This window comes from Artemia franciscana, chromosome 20 (genome assembly GCF_032884065.1).
Source record: "Artemia franciscana chromosome 20, ASM3288406v1, whole genome shotgun sequence".
Lineage (NCBI taxonomy): Eukaryota > Metazoa > Arthropoda > Branchiopoda > Anostraca > Artemiidae > Artemia > Artemia franciscana.
This window is the reverse complement of record NC_088882.1, coordinates 34978825-35004601: the sequence shown is the minus strand read 5'-3', so window position 1 is coordinate 35004601 and position 25777 is coordinate 34978825. Positions and strand designations below refer to the sequence as shown.

At 33.9% G+C, this 25777-nt stretch overlaps 1 protein-coding gene across 1 annotated transcript in view; it reads left to right on the top strand.

Annotated features, from left to right (window-relative positions):
- Positions 1 to 25501, top strand: part of LOC136040059 (guanylate cyclase 32E-like) — a 283260-nt gene extending 257759 nt beyond the window's left edge. Inside the window, exons 20-22 of the mRNA XM_065724125.1 lie at positions 13739 to 13982; positions 15871 to 15963; positions 19329 to 25501. Coding sequence (XP_065580197.1) covers positions 13739 to 13982; positions 15871 to 15963; positions 19329 to 19726 — 735 coding nt within the window. The 3' untranslated portion in view covers positions 19727 to 25501. The remainder of the gene's footprint in view (positions 1 to 13738; positions 13983 to 15870; positions 15964 to 19328) is intronic.
- Positions 25502 to 25777: the final 276 nt, after the last annotated feature.

The following is a 25777-nucleotide window of genomic DNA, read 5'->3' as shown; positions in this document are numbered from 1 at the left end:
CTCACTCCTAATATAATTAAATTGAGACCAATACGATTACATTCATCTGAAAATATATGACAGTTTTCTTCAATCCCTGCTTGTGTTCTACTTACATTCAATACGTCATCTTCGTAATTTACTAATGAAACGTCTATCCCTTTAAAAATACATGTTGCGGGGGGTTTTTGCTGGGGATCGATTACGCTGTTATTGAACAGGGGCGGGGAGGGCAGGGATCCTTGTCTAATACATTTTTTAATGGGTATTGGCAGGGTAAGATCTACAACACCAGGTAAAAGAGGGACCTTTACTTTAGCATTCAGCTTCCTATACATGTCGCGCACAGCCCTAACTACCGAAGGATCTGTACCGCGTATATAAGCTATCAGCAGTATCTGTGCATGTATGTCGGAGTCAAATGCTCTAGAAACGTCCAGTCCAGCAAAAAAGTACTTCATCATTTTCAGCAGCATGAAGTAACAAATTTGCAGTGAGATGATGTGCGTGTTCACGACCTACACCTTTCTTAAAACCAAATCGGTTCTCTGGCATGTAACACTTACTAGAAATTTCATCAATAGCTCAAATACTTTGCATAAAATGGGAGAAACAGTAATTAGCCTAAAGGAGGAAAAACAAACAGCTGGCTTTCCTTTTTTCAAAATAGGACTAATTAAACCAGTACTGAATAAACTGGGGACAATACCAGTAACAAAAATCATTTGGTCATTCGGACACAAGAACCAAATTCCAAATGCTTCGCACAAATGGAATCCGCACCAAGGGAAGTCTTTTTTTTTCGTAGTTTCAGGATGCATTTCGTGACCATTGATGGAGTTACGGCGGAACCAAGGTTATTAGGAGACCCGAACAAGAGCCCGTCAAGTTCTTTCTCAAACTGACTCTCGAGCAATGGATCAGCACTGGAGAATTCACCTTTAAAGTAGTTGTAACACTGTTCAGTACTGATTTGAACATCAATGCAAGATTTAGACTTATCATGCCTTAGAACTTTCCAAATAAAATTGGGTTCACTTTTAGCCTTGCTTAACATTTCGGTTATTGAATTTGCCTGGTAACGTTTTAATACTTTTGCAAAATAGTGCTTTGTGCAGAGACGGATTTCATTCACCAGTCCACTATGCGGCCTGCCACACTCCCTCCAGATATGGACCCAGAATTTTGAATTTACAAAGGAATCGACGAGATTTAGATCACCCGACCAGCCAGGTTTTTTGGTTCCGACTCGAAACCTTCGGACTGGGACACTTGCATGCTCAGCGACACGTAAGGCATGGACAATTTCAGCATAATAAATATATAGCAGAATTTGCTGCTCATGCAAACTAATAGACGATTTCTGAGAGAGAAGCTGAAAAGGCACTTTGATTTTAGTAAGGATATATCGCTTATACCATCGCTTATACCCTGAAATGCAAGCAAATTGGTTTTCCCCCAGTCACTGATATCGCACCACTTGCTACACTGCTTGACCGGGTAGGCTTGGGAGGCATCAGACTAATGGGAAAAATGTTACTGACCGGCAAATGGTCAGAGGTCTGGAATGAAGTGATAACTGTAGTTTTTGAGTCCGGTTTCATTTCGAGAGAGCAAAACATAAAATCAAGGGATGACGTACTCCCTGAGGGCTGGATATATGTAAAGTCTTGGTCATTTTCTACTGGCACAAGCTGTGGGCACATGCTACTTAGAATATTCGCTCGACTACTGCAGTAGTCAAGTCCATGTCGCCAGCCAAAATTACTGCAAGATTAAGAGACTCACTATCTGAGGCAAGGGTACTGAGAGCTCGACACGCTTTATCAAAGAACCCTTCGCACCCACCATTACCGTAATCAGAATTTAGGTACACCAAAGCAATCACAAGATTCTGGATTTTAACCGCAATGAAATAGTCACTATCACGAAAGAGCTCGGGTATTAGTTCATTTCGTGCGAGCGCAGCAGTGCCACCACTCGGTCTACCCATACCTCTATATTTAGCAGCACGACAGTAAGTGATAGTAGTAGCGTCAATATTAAGGAGAGGGAGGCTATCTGAGGTAAGCAGGTGCTCTTGCATGCGAATTACATCATTTGTTTTACATAGAGTCTGAATAATTTGCAGCTTTAGCTGGACATCACCGTTAATATTTCATGATGTGACTCGTAGCCCAGGATTCATTTTGACAGATGTATGAGTTTCTGTGAAACAGGGCACTTGTAACTACAGCAAGGGTGATCAGTCTGGGAGCAAAGGGCACACTGGACATTTTTCAGGCAGGGAGAATCACGTTTGCTGAAGTGTCCATCTTTTCCATAGCGCCAACAACGGGCAGTAGCCTTACAGGCCGCAGATATATGACCATACGCCTGACAGTTATAGCAATGGGTGGGGAGAGGGGCACGAATTCCTCCACATGAACCCGCTCATATAATACTATAGAAAAACACAATAAAATGAAAACTATTAAAGCACAACTAAATAGTCTGAATAGACTAAATTAAGTAGATTAGATAAACTCCAGTAAAATAAGAATAAGTATATAAAAAATAGATAAAATGACTTTCTAAGATGCAAAAGAATTTTAGAAATTTTTTTTGAACAAACCGAATGAGTGGCACCTTCGAGCTGATTCGGGCAACTTATTCCATACAATATAACTCGCCTTTAAAGGATTAAAATCTTGTCTTACACAAGGAGCAAAAGAAACTTAAATATGATTTTTTGTATTGTAAAGACTATAATTATTCTAATCAGAGGTAAAAGAGACTGAACGCTTAGGATCCGGGGAATGTCACCGTGATGTTGAGAAAAAGAAAATACGTGCACGAAAGAATATTTTGAAGTAAATATAGTAATATATAATATAGTAAATATAATATAGTAAATATAGTAATATATTGAAAGTAAATATAGTAGCAGTGGGAAATTTTGGCTGGAATGGTCTTGTTATTCGAGAGTCAAGTGATACATGATTTAGTTTGTTTGTTGTTGTATATGTATGTATACGGCCTGAATAATGGCTTTAAATATAGTCATTCGTTCATTCATATACAGTGACTCGAGATCAAGTGATGGGATAACTCCTAAATTATTGTAGAATAAATATTTTAGTCTATCCCTCCAGTTTATATTAAACATTTAATAATTTAAGTCACTAGGCTATATGAAAACTACTGGTGTCTTTCTGGTGCGCGGAAACTATCATTCTAACCTTTACTTTATATTAAATAATTGTATGAACAATAGAAAGAAAAAAGGGGTAAAATAAAAAATATTCGAGATAAGAGATAAAATAAATAAATGCATTAAAAAGTGTATAATAAAAGAAAGAAAAAATAAAAATAGTACTTCCTTCTCCCTCAATATTCAAGTCCAAAAAAGTATTCCAAGTCCAAAAGTAAATTTAGGTTTTGTTCTTCCCCCTTAACACACATGGGTAATTTACTCATTGGTAACATTCTGGTAACTTAATATTGGTAACTGGTCACACAATATCTACTCGTAACATTCCACAAACTTTAGGCTTAAGTGCTTTATCGAGAAACTAAACCCATAGCTAATCCGACTTGTCACAGCCCAATCTTTGCAGCTCAATGGGTCATAATCATGGAGGTCAGAAAGGAAATATAAATAGCTTTATTTTAAATTGGCAAATACGATTGACAATTAGTTGATTTTACTTGGTTATTGGTAATTTTAAAATCGTTCATACGGTATTTTAGATAAATTTTGTTCATCTTTATATTTTTTCACGGCAAGTTTGATTTTATTTGTGATCCGTTTACAAAGATTTTGCAAATACATGGTGTGTAAAATTTATTTTCTAAATATTGAGTAACTTCACCCGTTTTTTTAAAAATGCAACCAACCCATATGAGTTTTAAATTAGAAAAACAATGTGAATAAATATATTTTGTAAGAAAAATAAGTGACTAACGACAGTGAACATGAGAACACCCTGTATTATATACTAAACTTAAAAATAACTTAAAATTATGTTTAACATTCATATGAGAAATTAAATTGACCAGAAAATTTTGAGTTTTCTAAATAGGTTTCAGACAATTTTTTATATTTTACCTAAAATTAAATAATTCAAAAGCCCTTTAATACAAATAATTTCTTAGAGAATTTAGAGTTCCTTATTTAGATTTTCTTATGACATTTTTTAGTATTGTAACATACCCTTTGGGTTTGGGTATCACAAAATAACCAAGAAGATCTCAAGAACCACCAGTCTAACTTTTTTTCTAGTCTGTCCTTCAACACATACAACAATCAATAGACGAGATCTCTTATTTTTGTATTACTTTTGTTGAAAAGGAAATACCGAGAGGGCACCAAATGGCAAATGATACTAATATATTCATAATCACGAAAAGCTAAGTTCTAGGCCAGATCTATAGGAGGGGGCTAGATAAGACAAGTGCCCCAGACGGCACGACCAGGGAGTGGCAAAATAAGCTTAAATTGTAATATTTTTGTACAAAAATTGTAATATTAACAGTATTTATGATGCATTAGGGGGCTCCGAAGTCTACTTTTGCCCCCTCCGCTGAGAAAAAACCTAGCTCCAGCTCTGGCTATGATGCAGAAATACTTAAAAGGGGAAGAGACAGACAAAGAAAAACTTATCAAGTTAAACAGCAAACGTTTATGTTGATCGCTGTAATACAGGGTAATGAAATCACTAGGGAAATTTTTTAATGAACAGAAACTGAACCAGCTTTTCTCTCTTAAACACGGTTACAGACTTCCATGTATAATAAAACACTACCAGTTCAGGGGTTAATCTCAGCCCTTACCCCTCTGCCTCTCAACTGGTATTTCCTAGAAATTGGAAACTATAGCCCCTCTTATTTCAGTTTTGTTTATACTTTTTCAAAGAGTCTCTTATATATTCACTGTGACTCACCCTTTTCTAACTTTTTCTAATTTGGCCCTGGCTCCTTTCCCGTGAATGAAATCATGTGGCGCATCTGCTATGACAATCTCAGTCCTTTATATTAAGTCAGAAATTTGCCTGACCTATATTCCCAGAGGACAATTAATTATATGTTATTTACGCTTTTAGAAGTTCGTCGTTTCCTATTGGGATGACAGAGTCGGAAACAATTACTTATGTTAATCTTCAAATAAGGGGGAACTGTTAATTCCATCTTATTTATTTCGAGGACTGCGATCTTTATTTTTTCCCCTTCCTTTTTCATTCTTAAATTATTTGACATATGACATTTCAAATATAAAAGGAAGTAAAAGTGACATAGGAAAAAATTAAGTTAAAAAAAACCGAACATGTAAGTGAAAATGGATAAATTAATAGATAGATGAAAACCAAGAGAGAGATTAAGTTACTTATATTTTATTTGTTTTACGATTTCCTAAATTTGAGCCGTTTTGATCCTTTTTCAAAGATCAAAAGCGAATGAGGAGCAGCCAGAGCCCCTTCCGCACCCTTTTACATGCCCCCTTAAATCCGAAATATACCTGGTCAAAATTTTTAGATAGCCATTCTTTTCAAAATAGTCGAAAGATTTAATAACTATGTCCTTGTGGATTGCATGATCGCCCCACCCAGCACCAAGTACTAGAAATTAAAAAATTTGCCCACTGTTTGCTTAAAAGGTTTTATTATTGGGAAAAGGATGTTGGTTTGATCCTGGGGTCCACAAAGGGTGAGGATATTAAGGTGAAACTTCCATTGAATATTGAAGGAGATGTTAGGCTAAATAAAAAGACACTACGTATATCCTGGTTGTCAAAACAGCACATCTATAATATTTCAGGAACATCTAAGGTCATTAATCTGAAACTTTCATAGAATGTCAATGGGAACGTTGAAATAACTCTATAGACACTATGTGCATCCAGGATGTCAAAAGGGCATATCTCTAAAATCTGAGAAAGGGCAAAGGGTATTAAATTGACACTTTCATAGAATACTGGGGGGGGTGTTGAACTAAATCAAAAGGTATTATGTTCATTCAGGATATCAAAAGGGAGGATCTGCAATATCTGTGGCACCTCTAAGGGTGTTAAGATGAATTTTCATAGAATGTCAATGGGAACGTTTAAAAAACTTTATAGACACTATATGCATCCAGGTTGTCAAAAGGGCATATCTCTAAAATCAGAGAAAGGACAAAGGGTGTTAAACTGACACTTTCATAGAATACTGGGTGAGGGGTGTTGAATTAAATCAAAAGGTATTATGTTCATCCAGGATATCAAAAGGGAGGATCTGCAATATATTTGGCACCTCTAAGGGTGTTAAGATGAAACTTTCATAGAATGTCAATGGGAACGTTTAAATAACTTTTTAGACGCTATGTGCATCCAGGATGTCAAAAGGGCATATTTCTAAAATCTAAGAAAGGGCAAGGGGTGTTAAATTGACACTTTCATAGAATACTTGGGGGGTGTTGAACTAAATCAAAAGGTATTATGTTCCTCCAGGATACCAAAAGGGAGGATCTGCAATATATTTGGCACCTCTAAGGGTGTTACGATGAAACTTTCATAGAATGTCAATGGGAACGTTTAACTCTATAGACACTATGTGCATTCAGGATGTCAAAAGGGCATATTTCTAAAATCTAAGAAAGGGCAAGGGGTGTTAAACTGACACTTTCATACAATACTGGGGGGGGGGGGAGTGTTAAACTAAATCTGAAGGTATTATGTTCATCCAGGATATCAAAAGGGAGGATCCGCAATATATCTGGCACCTCTAAGGGTCAAACTTTCATAGAATGTCAATGGGAACGTTTAAATAACTTTTTAGACGCTATGTGCATCAAGGTTGTCAAAAGGGCATATCTCTAAAATCAGAGAAAGGGCAAGGAGTGTTAAACTGACACTTTCATACAATACTGAGGGGGGGGGGTGTTAAACTAAATCAGAGGGTATTATGTTCATCCAGGATATCAAAAGGGAGGATCCGCAATATATCTGGCACCTCTAAGGGTGTTAAGATGAAACTTTCATAGAATGTCAATGGGAACGTTTAAATAACTTTTTAGACGCTATGTGCATCCAGGTTGTCAAAAGGGCATATCTCTAAAATCTGAGAAAGGGCAAAGGGTGTTAAATTGACACTTTCATAGAATACTTGGGGGGTGTTGAACTAAATCAAAAGGTATTATGTTCATCCAGGATATCAAAAGGGAGGATCTGCAATATCTCTGGCACCTCTAAGGGTGTTAAGATGAAACTTTCATAGAATGTCAATGGGAACGTTGAAATAACTTTTTAGACGCTATGTGCATCCAGGTTGTCAAAAGGGCATATCTCTGAAATCAGAGAAAGGACAAGGGGTGTTAAACTGACACTTTCATAGAATATTGGGGGGGGGTGTTGAACTAAATCAAAAGGTATTATGTTCATCCAGGATATCAAAAGGGAGGATCTGCAATATATTTGGCACCTCTAAGGGTGTTAAGATGAAACTTTCATAGAATGTCAATGGGAACGTTTAAATAACTTTTTAGACGCTATGTGCATCAAGGTTGTCAAAAGGGCATATCTCTAAAATCAGAGAAAGGGCAAGGAGTGTTAAACTGACACTTTCATACAATACTGAGGGGGGGGGGGTGTTAAACTAAATCAGAAGGTATTATGTTCATCCAGGATATCAAAAGGGAGGATCCGCAATATATCTGGCACCTCTAAGGGTGTTAAGATGAAACTTTCATAGAATGTCAATGGGAACGTTTAAATAACTTTTTAGACGCTATGTGCATCCAGGTTGTCAAAAGGGCATATCTCTAAAATCAGAGAAAGGACAAAAGGGTGTTAAACTGACATTTTCATAGAATACTTGGGGGGTGTTGAACTAAATCAAAAGGTATTATGTTCCTCCAGGATACCAAAAGGGAGGATCTGCAATATCTCTGGCACCTCTAAGGGTGTTAAGATGAAACTTTCATAGAATGTCAATGGGAACGTTGAAATAACTTTTTAGACGCTATGTGCATCCAGGTTGTCAAAAGGGCATATCTCTGAAATCAGAGAAAGGACAAGGGGTGTTAAATTGACACTTTCATAGAATATTGGGGGGGGGGTGTTGAACTAAATCAAAAGGTATTATGTTCATCCAGGATATCAAAAGGGAGGATCTGCAATATCTCTGGCACCTCTAAGGGTGTTAAGATGAAACTTTCTTAGAATGTCAATGAGAACGTTGAAATAACTCTATAGACACTATGTGCATCCAGGATGTCAAAAGGGCATATCTCTAAAATCTAAGAAAGGGCAAGGGGTGTTAAATTGACACTTTCATAGAATACTTGGGGGGTGTTGAACTAAATCAAAAGGTATTATGTTCCTCCAGGATACCAAAAGGGAGGATCTGCAATATCTCTGGCACCTCTAAGGGTGTTAAGATGAAACTTTCATAGAATGTCAATGGGAACGTTGAAATAACTCTATAGACACTATGTGCATCCAGGATGTCAAAAGGGCATATCTCTAAAATCTGAGAAAGGGCAAGGGGTGTTAAATTGACACTTTCATAGAATACTGGGGGGGGGGGTGTTGAACTAAATCAAAAGGTATTATGTTCATCCAGGATATCAAAAGGGAGGATCTGCAGTATCTCTGGCACCTCTAAGGTTGTTAATTTGAAACTTTGATAGAATGTCAAGGGGATCATGGAGCTAGCTCTAAAGACAGTATGTGCATCCAGGTTGTCTAAAAAAGTGTATCTTAAGAAGGGTAAAGGGTATTAGGTAAAGGCTTTAGTGGACGCTGAAGACGATCTAAAACTCAATTTAAGGACGCTATGGTCATCTAAATCTGCAAAGGTGAAACTAAAATATTTCAGGAACAGCTTGACTATTGAGTTGAATCTATCAGGGAATGGTGTGGGGGATTTTAGACTACATCAAAGGACACTTTGAACATCCATGTTGTCAATGTTAATTTAACCTATGTTAATGCCTTGTTAAGTTTAAATTTTCAGGAAGTGTTGGAGGGGAATGTTTAACAAAATACAAATATTCCATCTGCCTCTGTGTCTTCAAAAGGACGCATCTGCAATATGATTGGCTAAGGATATTAAGTATTTATTATAATAAGATATTAAGGTTTTTGATATTGATTATCTGCTATATCTTACGAAGAGCTTAAGGTATTAAGCAGAAATTTGTAAGGTATGCTGACGAAGCGGTCAAACTAAGCCAAACATGCAATTTGCATCCAGGTTTTTAAAAGGGCGTATCTACAATATCTCAGGAATGACTAACGGTATTAATTTGAAAGTTTCTGGGGATGTCGAACGAAATGGAGGCTGTGTAAAAACTGGGCTAGGATTACGGGAGAGTATGGAATCAAATGAGGATTTAAAACTCTCCCAGACTTAGACTATGATGTCAGTTCAAGGGCCCTAAATGAAGATTTAACAAAATGAATGAACTTTCAGAGGTTTAGAAAGTTCAGGGTGTAAAAAATAGGTTTGAAAATCATATTGAGAAGACTAAGTTGTTGAAAGTGAAGTGGTGATTTTGGGTAACGATAAGACCGATTAAGTATATAGCTTACCTAGGTAGGATTATTAGTAAGGATAATGGACGCAATGAAGATGTCAAAAATAGAATAGCCAACGACGAGAGTGTTTTGTCCCAGTTGAAAAAAGTTTGAAAGAATGGGAAAATAAGTGTGCGAACGAAGATAAGAATAGTTGAAGCTACAGTGATGACCGTGATCAAGTAAGATTTTGAAACGTTGGCACTAAAAAGGATGGGAGAGAATTTGTTATATGTTTTTCTGGGAAATTACCAATGAATTTATTTGGGTACCGCCTGACTGAACGTATTTCAAACAGTAAGATGCACAAAAAATAATCCTACTTTCTAGGACTGTAATGAGAGATGGACTTAGACGGCCAGGGCACTTTCTACGGATGACAGATTGCCAAAGATTATGCTTTTTGGCTAACCATTTAGAGCAAAAAGAAAAGACGGTCGTCCCCGAATGGAATTGGAGGAGGTCGTGAAAAACGAATTAAAGAAAATTGGAACTTCTTTGGAGTGTGTAAATAGGAAGGTTCTGAATAAATTGGGAATGAAGAGGAGTCTGCGTAGCAGTGTTGGTATCAGGTGGCTTGGGGTTGCAGTGAGTTGTCAGTACTAGCAGAAGTAGTTAAATCAATTTTCAGGAGGTTTTTGAAATAAACAATGTAATACTGCGCGCTTCCTTGTTGACGAGAAGGACGTGTCTGCAACATATCAGGAATGACCAAGGGTATTAATTTAAATTTTCATTTAAAGTTGAGGGAGATTTTGGAGCTAATAATATGAAACTACGTGCATCCAGGTTGTCAAAAGAGGGTGGTTTTAATATTCACGGAACAACTAAGGATATTAAGTTAAAACTTTCAGAGAATATTGAGGAGGATATCTGCATTAGATTGTCAAAAATGGGAGCATAAAACATATAAGGAACAGTCAAAGTTATCAAGCTGAAAATTGCAGGGATTGTGAGGGGGATGATGAAATAAATAAAAAGACACTACTTGCATCCATTTTGTCAAAAAAGTGTATCTGGAGTATGTCAGAAATGAATTAGGACCTTAAACTAAAACTTTCACGGAATGTTCAGTAAGCTGTTCAACCAAATCTAAAGACACTATGCGCATTCAGTTTGTCACACTGGCGTGTCTGCCACATCTTAGCAACAGCTAAGGGTATCGAGTTTAAATTTTCAGGGAATATTGAGAGGTATATGGAACTAACTCAACAGACACTATAAGTATCAAGGTTTCAACAAGATGTTTCTGCAACATATGAGGAATAGCTAAGGATATCAACTTGAAACTTTGATCAAATCTTAAGGCGAATTCTGAATCAAACTAAAAGGGTATCAAGTCGAAACTTTCAAGGGATGTTAAGAGGCACACTGAATTAAATAAAAAGAGACTATATGGATCCATATTTTCAAAAGGGCGTATCTGCAAAATCTCAGAATCGGCTGAGGGTATTAAGTATGATGATAATGTAAAGAATGTTGAAGGGTTGTTGAATTGAACTAAAAGGTACTTCATGTATCCAGGCTGTCGAAAGGGCTAATCTGCAATTTCTCAAGAACTGCTAAGGATATCAAGTTGAAACTTTCAGTAATTGTTGAAAAAACGTATATTCAGGTTTTCAAAATGGCGTATACGCAAAATCTCAGAAACAACTAACATTATTAAGTTGATTTTTAGGAATATTTTTTGGAGAATATTGAGCTAAATCAAAACAAACATCAAGGTTATTAAAAGGGTTAGTGCGGATATTAATCAAAATCAAGACACTATGTTAATCCAGGTTGTTAAAAGGACGAGCATACTACATTTTAGGAACAGCTAATGACTGATTTCTATCAAGATAGAAATCACAGTCATTGTTCAGTTTTATTTTGAGTTAAATCAAAAGACACCTTATGCATCCAGTTTTCATTCAGGTGTATCTGCAATATCCCAAAACCGGCTAAGGATATCTCGTTGAAAGTTTCAGGGAAAAATACGAAATTGGAAAGTCTAAAATTTGACAATGTGGGAGATGGATGGAGTAATTTTAGGAAAATAGTTTATGAAATTGCTCACTGTGTCTCAGGGAAGGAAATTAGAAGCACTGATAGGAATAATTCTGAAAACGCCTATAAGTTTAATTGACAAGAGTGAATTGCGCAAAATTTTCGAGTCACAGATCATATGAAAATAAAATAAATGTCAAAAAAAGTGGAATGAGCGTTAAAACATCAACTAAGGAGATGTGAAGTGGAGGCCAAGGATAAAGTTGGCAGGGATCTAGAAGATGCAACTAGGGGGCATAATAATAAAATATTGAGCTGGCATGTTAGTAAGGTGGAAGGGAGTAGTCAATTTGGACTTGTTTACGTTAAAGATAGGAATGGAGCAACAATTAACGATAAGAAAATAGTTAAAAGGAAATATACAGAACATTTGGAGAATGTGCTAAACCATGATAAATTTACAGAAAAGATATAGAAAAAAATGAAAAATTTTGTTAGACTTTGGATTTGAAGGAAGATTTATTTTGTGAGGAATATTAACCATAGGGGACTCAAAAACAACAAGGCTCCAGTTGAAGATAATGTGGTAAATGAGTTTTTTTTTTTTAATATGGTGGTTTGGAAGTTGGAGATAATTTACTGAATATTATAAATATAATTTTTGAATAAAGGAGAACCTAACAATTTTAGGAAAACGTTAGTTTAGTCCCTCTATAATAAAGGTGATATGAATGAATTTGGTAATTAGCGTGTAGAGGCATTACCTTGGTTTCTATAGGTAACAAATTACTTAGTAATATGATATTTTTTTACTTCGAGATCAAAAAGTTTGATATTTAAAGGATAGAAAAAGTTTTGCGCGATGAAGAGTTTCTTTTTAGGAAGAGAATAGTATGTGTCATCCAAATTGTCACTCTTACCTTAGGTTCACACACAAGAAGTTGCTGCGATAGGAAATTTTCGTCAATCGCGGCAATTGGCAGTTTTCGTTTTGTTGTTCACAAAGGATTTTCGCATCAGTCGATTTTTATCCGTAAAAAAAAATGAAATTAAAGAACTTGAGAAGAATGAATCAAGAAGATGTTCTGCTTCTATATCTTGTTGCACTCAAAAGAAACTAGAGAAACTAGAGAAATGTCAGAGAAACTGACATTTTTATTGTCCAAATTTTATCTTCTTTATAGGGCAAGGGGGTTTTAGTGACCTTTTTCTTTCTTTTCATAGAATTAGTATAGAATTAATTAAGTATAGAATATTAGTATAGAATTAATAACATAATTAGTATTTATAGAATTAATCTGAACAGCCCTTATCAGCTTCTCAATAATACTATCAGTATCTTCCATTATGTTTCTATTGCGTGCAGAAAATTGGTACAAAAATTGCTTTGTTACCCGATTAAAGTTGAATTTTTTCAACTCTGCAAAGCTACTCAACGGAGCAACTAAAATTGCTCAAAGTCGCAACTAAATTGCGGCGATGGGCGATTTTTGCTCCTGTGTCAACCTTTGTGTGAAACTAGAGTTAGATTAATAATTGAGAAGTATTTAAGTCATCGAGCACCTTTAGTTCTCGGTTTCATAGATTTTGAGCAAGCGTTTGATTCAGCAGATACATGAGCTTTAGCAAAGGTCTTATCCTTGTATGTCATACCAGACAAGAACATTAATGTAATTTGTGCTATGTACGAGAATAACACTGCTCTGTCTTAGATAGGAAATAAGGTAAGTATTTGGCTTCGTTTGAAATAAGGTGTTAAACACGGTTGCGTTCTTTCCCTGTTCGTGTGGATCGTTTTAATGGACTTTGTTCTAAGGAGCTCAGCAAAGACAATGGGAGGACACTGAATCAAATGGGGAGGTAAAAGTTTTTTGGACTTCGATTATGCAGTGATTTGAGCATCCTGGATGAAAGTGTGACCAAAATGAATGAACTTCTGGAGGTTTTGTGGGTTCAGTGTATAAGAATAGGTATGAAAATTGAATTTATGAAACTAAGTCACTAAGACTAGAAATAATTAAAGATGAAAAGATGACGTTGGGTAACGAAAAGATTGATCAGGTGGACAGCTTCACATACCTATGGTATATTATTGGTTATATATACCCGTTATGTAAAGTATCATATTATTACCATAAAAATTTATCAAAATATTACATGTCAAATATATCCAAAAATTATATGTCAATTATACATAAAAAAAATTTAATGTCAATTAATGCTCTTGTTTTGTAGGTAAGTGGACTTCCAGTCCGCAATGGCGAGCAACATGCCGCTGAGATTGCAAGTATGTCATTGCATTTACTACAAGCTGTGAAACATTTCAAAATTAGACATAGGCCAACAGATATGCTTATGCTCCGTATTGGAATTCACACTGGTCCTGTCTGCGCAGGCGTTGTCGGACTTAAAATGCCAAGATACTGCTTATTTGGTGACACTGTGAACACTGCCTCACGAATGGAGTCAACTGGAGTTCGTAAGTCTTATTCCTCAGCTTTCAAATCATGGTGTTTTCAAACTGCGCAGAGTATAAAAGAGAAGAAAACCCAGAATGGGGTTTTATAAAGCCAATAAAAATAGAAAATAAAACAAAGCGAATATTCCGGGAGGAAAACTGCTTCCGTTCTTAAATGTTTTGAGAGAGAGTTCAAATTTTCTAAGTGAAAATGCTAACGATAAAAGCCAGATAAAAAAAAAACAAAAACAAACAAAGTGGAGACAAAATAAAAATAAAAAACACACACATTGGAAGAACAACCTGAAAGAACACAAGCAACAAAAAATCATATCTAGATAAACGGAATTAAAAACATTAAAAAACCAAAAAAAGAAACCAACTCAAAAAGCTTGCCAATTGCCAAAATCCAATGAATAACAATAAATAATGTTCTTTCTGAAAAGCTTCTTTTCAGAAAGATTCTTTTCGATTCTTTGAAACGAAAAGATCTGAGGGCTTAGGGACTCGTATCATTTTTTGAGTGAGAACGAGATACATAATTTATCTTAGGGATGAATAATGGTCAGATCCTGGCCTGAGGAAACCAAAATAGGAGTCACTCATTGTGAAATCACTGTTTAAATCTTTGGAATGGTAGCTTCCCCCCTCCCCCCGAAAATATATCCCTTAGATAACATAAATGTACAAATAGGATCAAATTTCTTAACATTCTATAAATATTTTATGTGTCTCCTCTTCCACCCCACCCCAAAATGGTACCGAATTTTCTGAGTTTCTGGACATTTATTATTTAAATTATGGAATAAATAATTTTATTAATTTCTCCCTTCCCCCCAAAAATAGCAATCCTTCTCTCGTACCTTTTTCGTGTCTTTTTGATCTTAATAAGCATATATAAATAAAAATATAATAATGGCATTGAAGTTATTTTCCACAAAAAGTCTAAGGTTTTGATTTTGAGTAACATTCTATAATTCAAGATGAATTTTCAAATCATTATTCAGTTTTAGTTTCAACATTTCAAATTCATTCTAAGGCTTAACTTTTATAAGAAATTCTTTACTGGAAACCGGTCAAAACGTCTTTGGGAAATCTAAATAAATCGAGTATAAAATACTTTTGAGGCATCCTACCTCAATTACAAGAGTACAACTGTATATGACTTTGCTTACACATACTACTACTATTAGTAATACTACTAATAACAACTCACTAATAATACCCCCCAAGGCCAAACACAGCTGCCTACGCTCCTTATCCATCCCAATCGAACCATAGCCTTCCTCTTTACAACTCCAAAGAAATTCCTATTGCCAGTAAGCTTTCCTTGCAACCTTTTCCCATCCCATAGCATCCCATCCCATTTTTGCCCAAAAATTCTAATGTTAAAAATCCACTTAATCCCTAAGAGACCTACATCGTACATCTATATCTAAAATCTACATCTACATTTTGAATGTTTTTCACCCACGATGATTTTTTTTATTTGGCACCCACTATTTCCAAAAACTGAATACTTGCATATGGAGTTTTTTTTTAATGAAATTCCTGTTTTTCTTAGTTTTAAGTGATAAATGCGATTTATGAGTTTCCACTTTACCAGTTCCAAGAAATAGATTTCGCTTTCGCTGTCCTTGGTACTTTCAGTGGGTTTTGTATTTTGATATGTTGTTATTATTATGTAAATAACTTTCGTTTATTTCAATGTAACGCACCTTTGTTTATTTCAATGTAACGCACCTTTGCTTATTTCAATGTAACGCACCTTTGTTTATTTCAATGTAACGCACCTTTGTTTATTTCAATGTAACGCACCTTTGTTTATTTCAATGTAACGCACCTTTGTTGATTTCAATGTAACGCACCTTTGTTTATTTCAATGTAACGCACCTTTGTTTTTTCGTAGCCTTGAAAGTACACTGCAGCTCTGAGTGTAAACTACTTTTGGACAAACTAGGAGGATACCAATTTGAAAGAAGAGGACCAGTAAAAATGAAAGGTGAGACTTGAATTAATAAAAAAAATTATGAATAAAGTTAATTAAATTAATTTAGTTTCTTGTCTTTACCAAACTATCAATTTCTTTACCGAATTTATTTACCAATATGAAAAGAGAAGACCAATAGAAATAAACGATGAGACTTGAAATAATAACATGAGTTGAAATAGCATTAATTTTTTTCTTGGGTCTGCCAACTTATCAATTTATTTACCAAATTTATATACTAATCTGAAAAGGGAGGACCAGTAAAAATCGAATATTGTACATTAAATAGCAAAATTAATTAAAATAGGATTATTTCGACTCTTATATTAAGATAATTGTAATTTTCATTAAATTCTGATAAAGAGATGTTTTTACTATTTATTTTTTATTTCTTATTAAAATATCAAAAAGGAAACAATCAAAGAGATCGTGGTAACGAGCTTTAAGTAAGGAGTGACGCGCCTCAATAGTAACCGAAACTCTAAGAGAGGGAATTTTGATACCAATAGATATATCAAAATAATTAGTTTATGTTACTGATTTCAAATGTACAAGTCTCGTTAAGTTTTGTCTTACACATCAAAGCTACGAACCTAAGAAATTTGCCTGATTTTCGAAAAAGGGGGAAACACCCCCTAAAAGTCATAGAATCTCAATAAAAATGACACCGTCAGATTCAGCGTATCAAAGAACTTTACTATAGAGGTTTCAAGCTCCTATCTACAAAACGCGGAATTATGTATATTACGGATGCATGTTTATTTGTTTTTTGTTTTTTTTAGGGGTGATCGTATCAACCCAGGGGTCCTAGAATATCGAAAGAGGGTGGAATGGGAATTAAAATTTCTAGTGCCCTTTTTAAGTGACCAAAAAGAGAGGGCAACTAGGCCCCACACCCAACCTCTTCTCAGTATCATATGGTCAAAATTTTGAGATAGTCATCTTATTCAACATAGCTGGAAGGACGAATACCTATGCCTTTGGAAATATCATGACCCCCTACAGCCCCTTGGTAAATATCTTTAAGTTATGAGATTTCCCCATTGTTTACGCATACTATTTGTTATTGGGAAGTCCGCATTTTTTTTGGGGGGGGGAGATTTCTGCTGGGTATGGGGAGGGAAATTTCCAGAGGGTGAAATTTTCTGTAGAAATTTGCCAGAGTTCCTACACGAAATTCTCCTTATATCTTGTTTTCTCTTTGCCGACTGAATTTTACGGGTGGAGATGTTAAGGGCAATGGTCAGGGGGTAAATTTTCACTAGGATTGAATTGTTTAAAGAATATATCCGTGGGGAGGAGGGATTTTTCAATAGAGACGAAACCAGATTTTCAGGTGTTAATTAGGAAAACGATCAGGAATTAAATAAAATCGATCAAGTTTTTTTCCACTGAAAGTAAGGAGCAACATTAAAACTTAAAACGGACAGAAATTATTACGTATATGAGGGGGCTTGCTCCTCCTCAACACCTTGTTTTTTATGTTAAACTTTTAATTTTGTCCCAATTCCTTAACAACCACTCCTGAAGCACAAAGTTCGTTTAATTAGAAAAATAAGAACCTTTTTTTCAAAGTACTAAAAAACTTTAGCGTAAGGAGCGAGATATTGAGGAGGAGTAGCTCCCCTCATGTACGTAGTAATTTCTGTTTGTTTTAAGTTTTAATGTTGCTCCTTACTTTCAGTTGAAAAAACTTGTTTTTTTATTTAAATTTATTACAAGATGTAGTTTTAAATATTAGGCAACATCTGCAAAATCTTTTTTTATGAGATAAAAATTTAATTAAATGGCTTAATATTATGGACTTTTATAAGTCAATTTATTTCTTATTTAATGTTAGGATACTTTCCGTTTTTTCTTTTATTTACCAAACTATCAATTTATTTGCGAAATTAATTTACCAATCTGGAAAGAAAGGATATTTAGAAATAAAAGCTGGAGATGGATGTTATTTCTTTTGCGTCTTATGTTAGTAATTTACTTACAAAATTCAATTATCAATTTGAAAAGAGAAGAGCAGTAAAAATTAAAACTTAAAAGTGAAATATTAATTCATGTTAAAGAAAATGCATTTTATTTGTTGAATTTACCAGCTTGCCATTTTTATTTGCATAATTTATTTACCAATTGGCGGAGAAAATAACACCAAAAATTAAAGACGAGGTGTAAAATAAGAAAAATAGTTAAAGTAAAAGGTTTTACTTTTCTTATTGGCCAATTTATTAGTATATTTAATTTCTTTTAGGTTTCATTCTCGCAACAACTGTTTTTACAAATACGTTTATAATTTTTTTTTTATTCTTTTTTTTTTTTTACTTAGAATCAAGGCTATTTTGGCTGAATTTTACGCATTGATAATTTTTTGATTTCCCGGTGAAAAATTCTTAAAGGCTCAGCTCCTAATCTTTGGTACAGGATTCTTTACGTCGGTAACCTTCCGGTATTTGTTTGTGATCAGTTTTTTGCTAAAATAAAAAACCCAAAATATTCATTTTCGATTCCAAAATAGTGGAGTCTTGGAACCATAAACATATCTCCTCGATAAAAGCAGCAATCTCGGGTTACATTTTATGAAGTCTCGCTCACAGAGTATGAGTAACTTATAAGAGGGGAAACTAGTGCTAGTTTCGTCAAAGAAAAACTCATCAACGCCATCTAGTGTTTGTCGATACTTGGCATTTTTTCAAGCTGTGTAATTGTTTCTCTATCAGGAATTGACATTAGACACTTATTACTACACAAATTTTACCAACTACACAAATTAAATTAATCATTCTGATTAATACAGTGAGAAAAATGTAAAGCGTTGCCAAACACTAGATGGTGTCGAGGGTCTTTTTTGTCGACATTAGCACCAGTTCCCACTCTTTTCAAAATAACAATACATTTTGGTCTCGCTGACAGTTTGAGCATCTTCGGCTCTTTTTTTAAAAGTTTGGAAAAAAAGGATTGCCAAATTCTTCTTTTTTTATGTTTATGGTCAAAATTAAAAAAAACTGAATATTAACTTAATGTTGTAAAAACTAACATAAGAGTGCTGTTTTTATAAGGTGTCAATGAAATGGTATTCTGAGAAAAAGAATGAAAATTTCACGCTATTTGTTTTTACTAAATGATTGTTTACTATTTAAGACATGACTCACCTACCCATAAAATTCAGAATAAATATGGAATAATAGTTGGTCCGAGAGTCCCTCTGTGCAAGGATAATTTTGATGTTGCAACATCGAACACATATCAATATTAGCACTTGTTATCTCAATATGATCTCTGTGGAGGGGTTTACCTTCACTGTCTTAAATGTTATATAATTCAGCAAATGTTAAAATTAATGAAAAAATGTATAGAAGTAAGAAATTGCCCTTTCTTAATTACAGGAAAGGGAGAAAAGTTGACCTACTGGTTAATTGGCCAAGAAGCTGAATGCAGGACACATTCAGTTCATTTAATCAATTCACCAAGTCAAAATTGTTCCTCCGAACCTCAACTATCAACTTTAGCTAGAAATCGTCAAAGCTTTCGGAGAGGCATTGTCAATTTGACTTTAGAAGCCTGCCTTAGTGATGACCAGTTTTCCTGTGACATGACAACACTGGCTGTCCCAAATGACGATAGCCATCGTCGTACAAGTGCGCCATTCATTTTTGGTATCAGTGGTGAATCCACAGTAACCCCTAAGAAAACTATATTTTGCTGGAAGAATGAAAAATCGAAAAATAAAAGAAGATACGATCACTCTCCCCTTTTGCTGCCAAAAAAAGGAAACTGTATTTAAAGTAAATTTGAATGTGCTAAAATATAAAAAGACAAAAAATAGTTAAAATTTAGTTAATTTATTTGAGGAAAAATGGCCAAAAATCAAGTGCCAACTACAATTTTAGATTAAGGTTTAACCCGATAGGAGTCCGCTTTCGGGTCAAATACAAAATTTGGCCTCATCTACATAAAAAAGTATGACGGTGTCAGCTGGCGTCTTTGGGTAGCAGAATGAGTAGCTATGGACTATCTTAGATTTAACAGAACTCAAAAATCTATAGACGGCTAAATAATTATGAAATAAAACAAGCAAATATATTTCAAGATCTAATCTCCTGCCGCATTTTGCATGTGATGTCATGTTTTAAAGTAGAGCCTTGTAATGGCTTAATATTCAGTTTAAAGAGCGAAAATTCAGTTTAAGAACAGTTTAAAGTTACAATGGCTTAATATTCAGCTTAAAAATATGAAGATATGCAAATTATTAAGTAGCTATGAGTAGCTATTGACTATATTAGATTTGACAGAACTCAAATCTATAGACGGACAAATAATTATGAAATAAAACAAATAAATATATTTCAAGATTTAATCTCCTGCCGCATTTTGGATATCACGTCATGTTTTAAAGAAGAGCCTTATAATGGCTTACTATTCAGTTTAAGAGCAGTTTAAAGTTACAATGGCTTAACATTCAGCTCAAAATATGAAGATATGCAAATTAATTGACCGATTCATTGCTAGATCTAACATTAAATATCAAATAGCAACATTTGCGAAAAATTTTGTTGAAGCAAGATGTGTCGCTATTTGATAGAAATAAAGTCTTCATGTGGGAAGTAAATATTTGGGTTAGGAAGTAAAAATTTATTAAGTGCTAATTTGGGACAAACAAATTAAAAAATTTAAATTTATTTGATGATGCTCTTTGCAAAATCAAGGACTTCTTTGAAGTTTTAAATAAGTCAAATCAGAATTGAACGTAAATATTTGATGATGCTCTTTGCAGTTTCAAGGACTTCTTTGAAGTTTTAAATAAGTCAAATAAGAATTGAACGTAAATATGCCGGCAATCAGAGCAGAACGTCAAAGAATGAAAAGAACGTCAAAGATCGTTCATCTTTAGGAATATTTGGCTCCCGACACAATATTGTAAAATAAAAAAAAAACACCATAATAAAATAATTACAAAACATAAAGCGTTTGAACATGACGTAAGCTGAATTTGACGTCATGTTTTAAGAAGAGCCTTAGAATTGCTAAAATTCAGTTTAAAGAGCTGCTACTGCTATTACTACTAATAGCATCTTACGACAGCACCAAGCCACCTGAACCCAACACAGCTACGCACGCTCCTCCTCAATCCCAATCTATTCAAAGCCTCCCTCTTTACACCCTCCCAGGAAGTTCTGATTTCCCTTAAATTTGTCTTTCCATTTAGCCCTAGATGGAAAGCCGGAATGAACAGTCTTCGGCAATCTGTCACTAAAGAGCAAATCTAAAGAGTTAGAAATTATTAAAAATGGAATCAATTCATTGCAAGATTTAGCTTTTAATATCTAGCAACATCTGCTAAAGCTTCAATTTCTTCCCAAAACAAGATGTGACTTTCATGTGGGTGGATATTTGGTTTAGGAAGTCCAAATTCTTAAGTGCTAACATCTAATTAGGGACAAACAAATAAGAAAATCTAAATTTACTTCATGATTTATTTTGAAAAATCAAAAATTTCTTTGAAGTTTCAACACAGTCAAATTTCGTGCCAGTAATCAGATTTGAACGTCAAAAAATGAAAAGAATGTGGGGAAATATGAAAAAGTGTTAATAAATCTGGATATTTGAAAGGAAGTGCAAAGAGTGCAAAGGCCCGAATGGCGATAATGACAGAAAGAAAAAAGACGAAATATCGACAAAATATATTAATTTTAGGAAAAGGACCAAGAATATTGAGGAGGGATACGATTCAACTAGATACAAGACAGATGAATAAAGGGAATAAATAAAATGAATAAAGAAATAAATAAAGAGATGATTTAAGAAAAAATCAAATGAAGAATATTGAGGAGGGATACGAGTCAACTAGATCCGAGACAGAAGAACAAATTTAAACACTATGAAATCCAAAAACAAAAAATACAGAATGAGAGTCCAAGATTTTGATTTAGTAGTACTGTAATTATATATCACTTTTTAATATTTAATGATAATTAAAAAAATTTCTGACTTTTTAGTTTAATAGTTTAACTTTGGCTCTGATAAAAAAAAATCTAATTAACAGTTGCTAATGACAAAAGAGTAATATTTATAGAACAACCAGCGGTGAAAATTTATGTTTAAATCATGATTTTTCTTATATTAGTTCAAAGAAACATGATGTAAATACATCTTTAGGGGAAAAACTTCCTGAAATTATTTTTTGTTTCTACGTGGTATCAAAATCTTAAAAAAGTAGTAGAAAAAAACTTGTAGTATGATCAAATACAAAGAGACATTGTAATTATTGACAACAATGTTCATTGTTTACTGTGTAATTAGATGAAACGAATATAATACAGAAATAACGATATAAATGTTATAAAAGTGGCAGAAAGACAAGAATAGGGAGACAAAAAGGAACAAACGAGACAAAATAAAGATTTGTAGGAAAAAAACATTCTTGTATCTCCTAAGTCATGAAGTTGATGTAAAGGAAGATTATGAACAAGTAAAGGAGGAGTGAAAAGATGTGGTAACATAAGGAAGGGGTGTTAAGAAATATTTTACAGTGTACGAACTAAAGAGATGAATAAAGAAAGAAATCAATTGAAGAAGACAAGAGAAGAAATGATAACTAATGAAAGGAATGAAGGTCCTCAACATTGCAACAGCCAGGATCGATATTGCTGCTGGAGCCTGTTGCTGTTGCTAACAAAGATGAAGCAGCCAACCGGCTATGAGGTGGGGTGATCAAAAGTGCTGACCTCCCAGAAATGATGTTTTCACCATATTTGAGGATTCTTATAGAATGGCAATTATTTTTTAATTGATAGTGAGTTTTCTGTGAGGAAAACACTCCTTCTCGTAGTCTCTTAGCTACGGTCATGTGCAAGAACAAGCCCCAAGATTAACATAAAGTGATTAAGTGGATATAAACGATAGTTGTCTTACTACCCTGCATTCTATGTGTGATTTTTTAAAGCTAAATAGCAGCAAAGAACAATCATTTCTGATAGGTCCATAAAAAATCATAATCGTGGAGGATAAAAAAAAACTTTTTCGCTTGCAGATCAAAGGTCTGTGGTGTGCAGGTGTAAATCTCCTGATTCAATGCCTTTACCAGGAGGGCAATACGTGGTTGGGGGCAAATTATCTGACGCTTCCTGTGATTTTGCCCCAGATTTCCCCTGATACCCAGCTAGAGCAGTGTCTACTGTGGCTGAACTTACAGAGTCATACCTTTGAGCCCCGTTCGAAACCAAATAACCATTGGTACCAGGACTTGAACCCTTGACCGCAAGATTTCAAGTCTGGAGTGCCAGCCACTTGGGTAGGACAGCTCTGACCACGCGGAGAATATAGCTGCTTTGAATAAAAATCAGATGACAAAAAAAAATTGGGTGGCTGAAATGAATGTAGAAATACTATGCGAGTTTATTGAAGGTAACATATGTGATGGTTGTCATTTTTGAATAAGTCAAGTGAGACTGAACACTGAAGTATATTATAAATTTCATCACTTCAATGCAAAGAGAGGATCTTTGGAAGTACGCTTTAATTTTATTGTCTGATAATGTCTTTTTCGTAAAGTAACCTTAAGTGATGAATCTGATGAAAAAGTACTAAAAGCTATTGTTTGAAGTTTCAGAACAAACGTTAGGGTATCAGAGACATATAATTTTTCTTATAGATCATAATAATATTATACTCTAGCATAATAATAGTAAAGTAATTATAATAATAATTAGTATAAGAGTAGTTTAAATAATTCTATTTATTAAAATTAAACTTCTTGCGTTTGATTTGTCGGTTTATGACTTTATTTACTTCCTAAACAAGTTAGACTTTTAAAAGATTTGGAAACCTCTCTCTTAACCGTTTCTAACCCTTGCTATTTCAGATACTTGTCAAATAAGTCGATATATATCTTATAGTTAATATTTGTCTTCTATTATATTGGTCTATGACAATATAATTATTTGTAATATATTATTCGTCTTCCTTAACATAAAGCTTCAGTTAAATATTTTATTTTTATAATTATATCACTACAATTATAATTTACACTTCGCACAGAGTCGAATTTATTTTGCTATATGTTTAGACATCCATTTATGCTTACTTGTTTCAATTTTTCATGTTTTTAAGTTAGGCGTATTAAAACTGAAGATTTTCATTTTCACATTTTATTATTTAATATTTCTGCTAAGCCTACTCAATCCAATAATTCAGTTATGATATTGAGCTGAATAGCTTTATAAATAAGATTTTCTCGTTAAAGATTTCTTTTTTAAGCTGAGGGATTATACAGAAAAGAGATTCAAAGTGGGAAAATGATTTCGAAAATTGGAATTCAATTTTTGTCTTCATCTTAATTAAGCCAAGGAACTACGAGGCAAAGATTTGGCAAAGGTTCATTTCTTCAGGTTTATTAAATCTGAGATAGAAATCGGTTAAGTGTAATTTGGTAATGACAATAGTTAAGCATACCTCTGAGAACTGAAAACTTTGAAATGTTTTTCTATTCTGTCCAGGAAAAATTATTTCAAGGCTTAAAAAATAAGTATTGATTGTAATTAGTATATTTTTAAAGACTTTATGATCTTTATAGCAATGACCTTTGTATATCTTTTTAATAAGTTTCAATTGATCTAACTGAAAGTTGAAACATACTCAGATGAAAAAAAAATTAAATGGAAGTCATTTTGGATTTAATCTCATTTAAATTATAAGACTTAAATCAAATATATAATTAGTGTTATTTCGTCAGTTTTATTCAATTTGAGCAAAAAATAAAATAAATTCTAGTGTGGTAATGAGGATTGTTAAGCAAACCCCTGAAAGCTGGAACTGTGGTTTTCTTCCAGTGTATTTAGGGAAAATTATTTATAAATGTACAAACTGGATATTGACTGCAACCAAGAAAAGTCTTAGGCTTTTTCCGACCTTTATCGAGATTTTACACCTTTATAGTCAATTTCAGTTGATGTAATTGAATTTTGAAAAATACTCAAAATGAAGAAAAGATTTTGAAAAATGGAAATTAATTTGAAGTTAATCTCATATAAACTGAAAGGCTTAAAGCAACATGTAACTAGTGTTATCTCGTCAAATTTTTTTAATCTGATTTAGGAATTCGTTCATTGAAAGGTAGTACTGATGGTGGTTGATTTTGTCTCTAGAACCTAGACGTCTTGAAAGATTAAGAAAGCAGTGCTAGTTGTATTCGTGTATGTCTAGGAGAAATTATTTAAATTTTGAAGAATTATATGTTGATCATTAAAAGTCCAATTTCCAATTGAATTTATCAGTTTCAATCAAACAGTTTGAATATTGAAAAATATTCGGAATACGTTATGTTTAATTAATCTTAGTCAAAAGTCAGTTAATTGCAATGTCATAATGATGGCTACCAAGTCTGTGTGAAAATAGGAGGCATTAGAAATTTGGAAAACATGTTGTATTTCATCTGTATATCTGAGTAAAATTATTTGAAAATTAAAAATTCGAATTTTGCTTATAATTAATGTTTGATTTATTTTGTTTTATTTTATAAACTGGAATCCAAATTTTACTTAATCAAACGGTTCGTGGTAACGAACAGTAGTAAGGAGCGACCCGGCTCGATAGTAAACAAAACTCTAAAAAATGGAATTTTGATACTAAAAGATCCACCAAAGAAATCAAATTTTCATGCTGGTTTTAAATATATAAGTATCATCAAATTTAATCTTCCTCATCAAAAGTTACGACCCTGAGAAAATTTGCGCTATTTTGGAAAATAGGGGGAAAACATCCTCTAAAAGTCATAGAATCTTAACGAAAATCACACCATCGCATTCAGCGTATCAGAAAACCCTATTGCAAAAATTTC